The sequence below is a fragment of the Pygoscelis adeliae genome, unplaced genomic scaffold (assembly GCF_000699105.1).
Source record: "Pygoscelis adeliae isolate BGI_AS28 unplaced genomic scaffold, ASM69910v1 Scaffold71, whole genome shotgun sequence".
NCBI lineage: Eukaryota > Metazoa > Chordata > Aves > Sphenisciformes > Spheniscidae > Pygoscelis > Pygoscelis adeliae.
The window spans coordinates 5,210,010-5,210,863 of NW_008824356.1; the positions used below are offsets into that span (position 1 = coordinate 5,210,010).

At 56.7% G+C, this 854-nt stretch overlaps 1 protein-coding gene across 1 annotated transcript in view; it reads right to left on the reverse strand.

Moving 5' to 3' along the window:
- Window positions 1-623: 623 nt before the first annotated feature.
- The window catches only part of PROX2 (prospero homeobox 2), a 3,528-nt gene continuing 3,297 nt past the window's right edge, over window positions 624-854 (reverse strand). Inside the window, exon 6 of the mRNA XM_009319485.1 lies at window positions 624-809. Coding sequence (XP_009317760.1) covers window positions 624-809 — 186 coding nt within the window. The remainder of the gene's footprint in view (window positions 810-854) is intronic.

Consider the following 854-nt stretch of genomic DNA (forward strand, 5'->3'; position numbering starts at 1 on the left):
GCATGGGGGGCTCTTGCCAAACAGCACAGGGGAGGCAGGGGGGAGTGTTGTTCGTGCCAGCTAAAACAAACACTGTTTTTACATCTCCCAGACAGGGTCAACTATCCCCATGGGGTGCTTGAAATGCTGGAATTCACCAGCTGTTTTCTTTGGACGCTAGCGTGTTGTATCTGGACAGAAACCGAGGCGTGCTGTTGGACCAGGCACATTCACCGGTCTGCTGCGCCAAGAAAACTTTGCCCGCTGCTAGGACCTCTGCTTGCTTTATAAACAGAAAGGCTGTTTGCCCTAATCTGTGGCCCTCTGGAGAAGAGAAGGAAGGTGGCTCGCCCAGGGTCACGGGGAGAGCTGGGGCAGGGCGATTTCCCAGGCTCCAACCAGATGGCTTCATCCCCATCCCTCTCCTCTGAGGGTCTCCAGCAGGACCCCACCGGCTTTGAGCAGGGGAATAAAACACACAGCATAAAATCCCAGCACCTGAGGCAAGTGATAGACCTCACCCAAGGAGCTGTCTTACAGGCCAGAGAGAAAATACTCAGAATAATGGATGCTGTACAGAATGCCCATGAGGTGCTTAGCACATGGTGGCTGCACACAGGACCCGGGGCTGCTTTCACAGAGACTCAGCTGCGGAGCAGTTCCTGGGAGCAGCCGGCAGCTTTGAACCCTTCTGGGATGTCACTGTCCAGTTTGGAAATTATTTTGTAAATGGGTTTCTTCCAGGAGGGGTCGGCGTCCTTGCCTGCCCTGACGGCGCTGAAGAACTCCCGCAGCGTCAGGCTGGCCACCTCCAGCAACCGCCCTGGCACCTACGGCGAAACGGGCATCAGCCCACGCCACCACCGGGTCCCCGG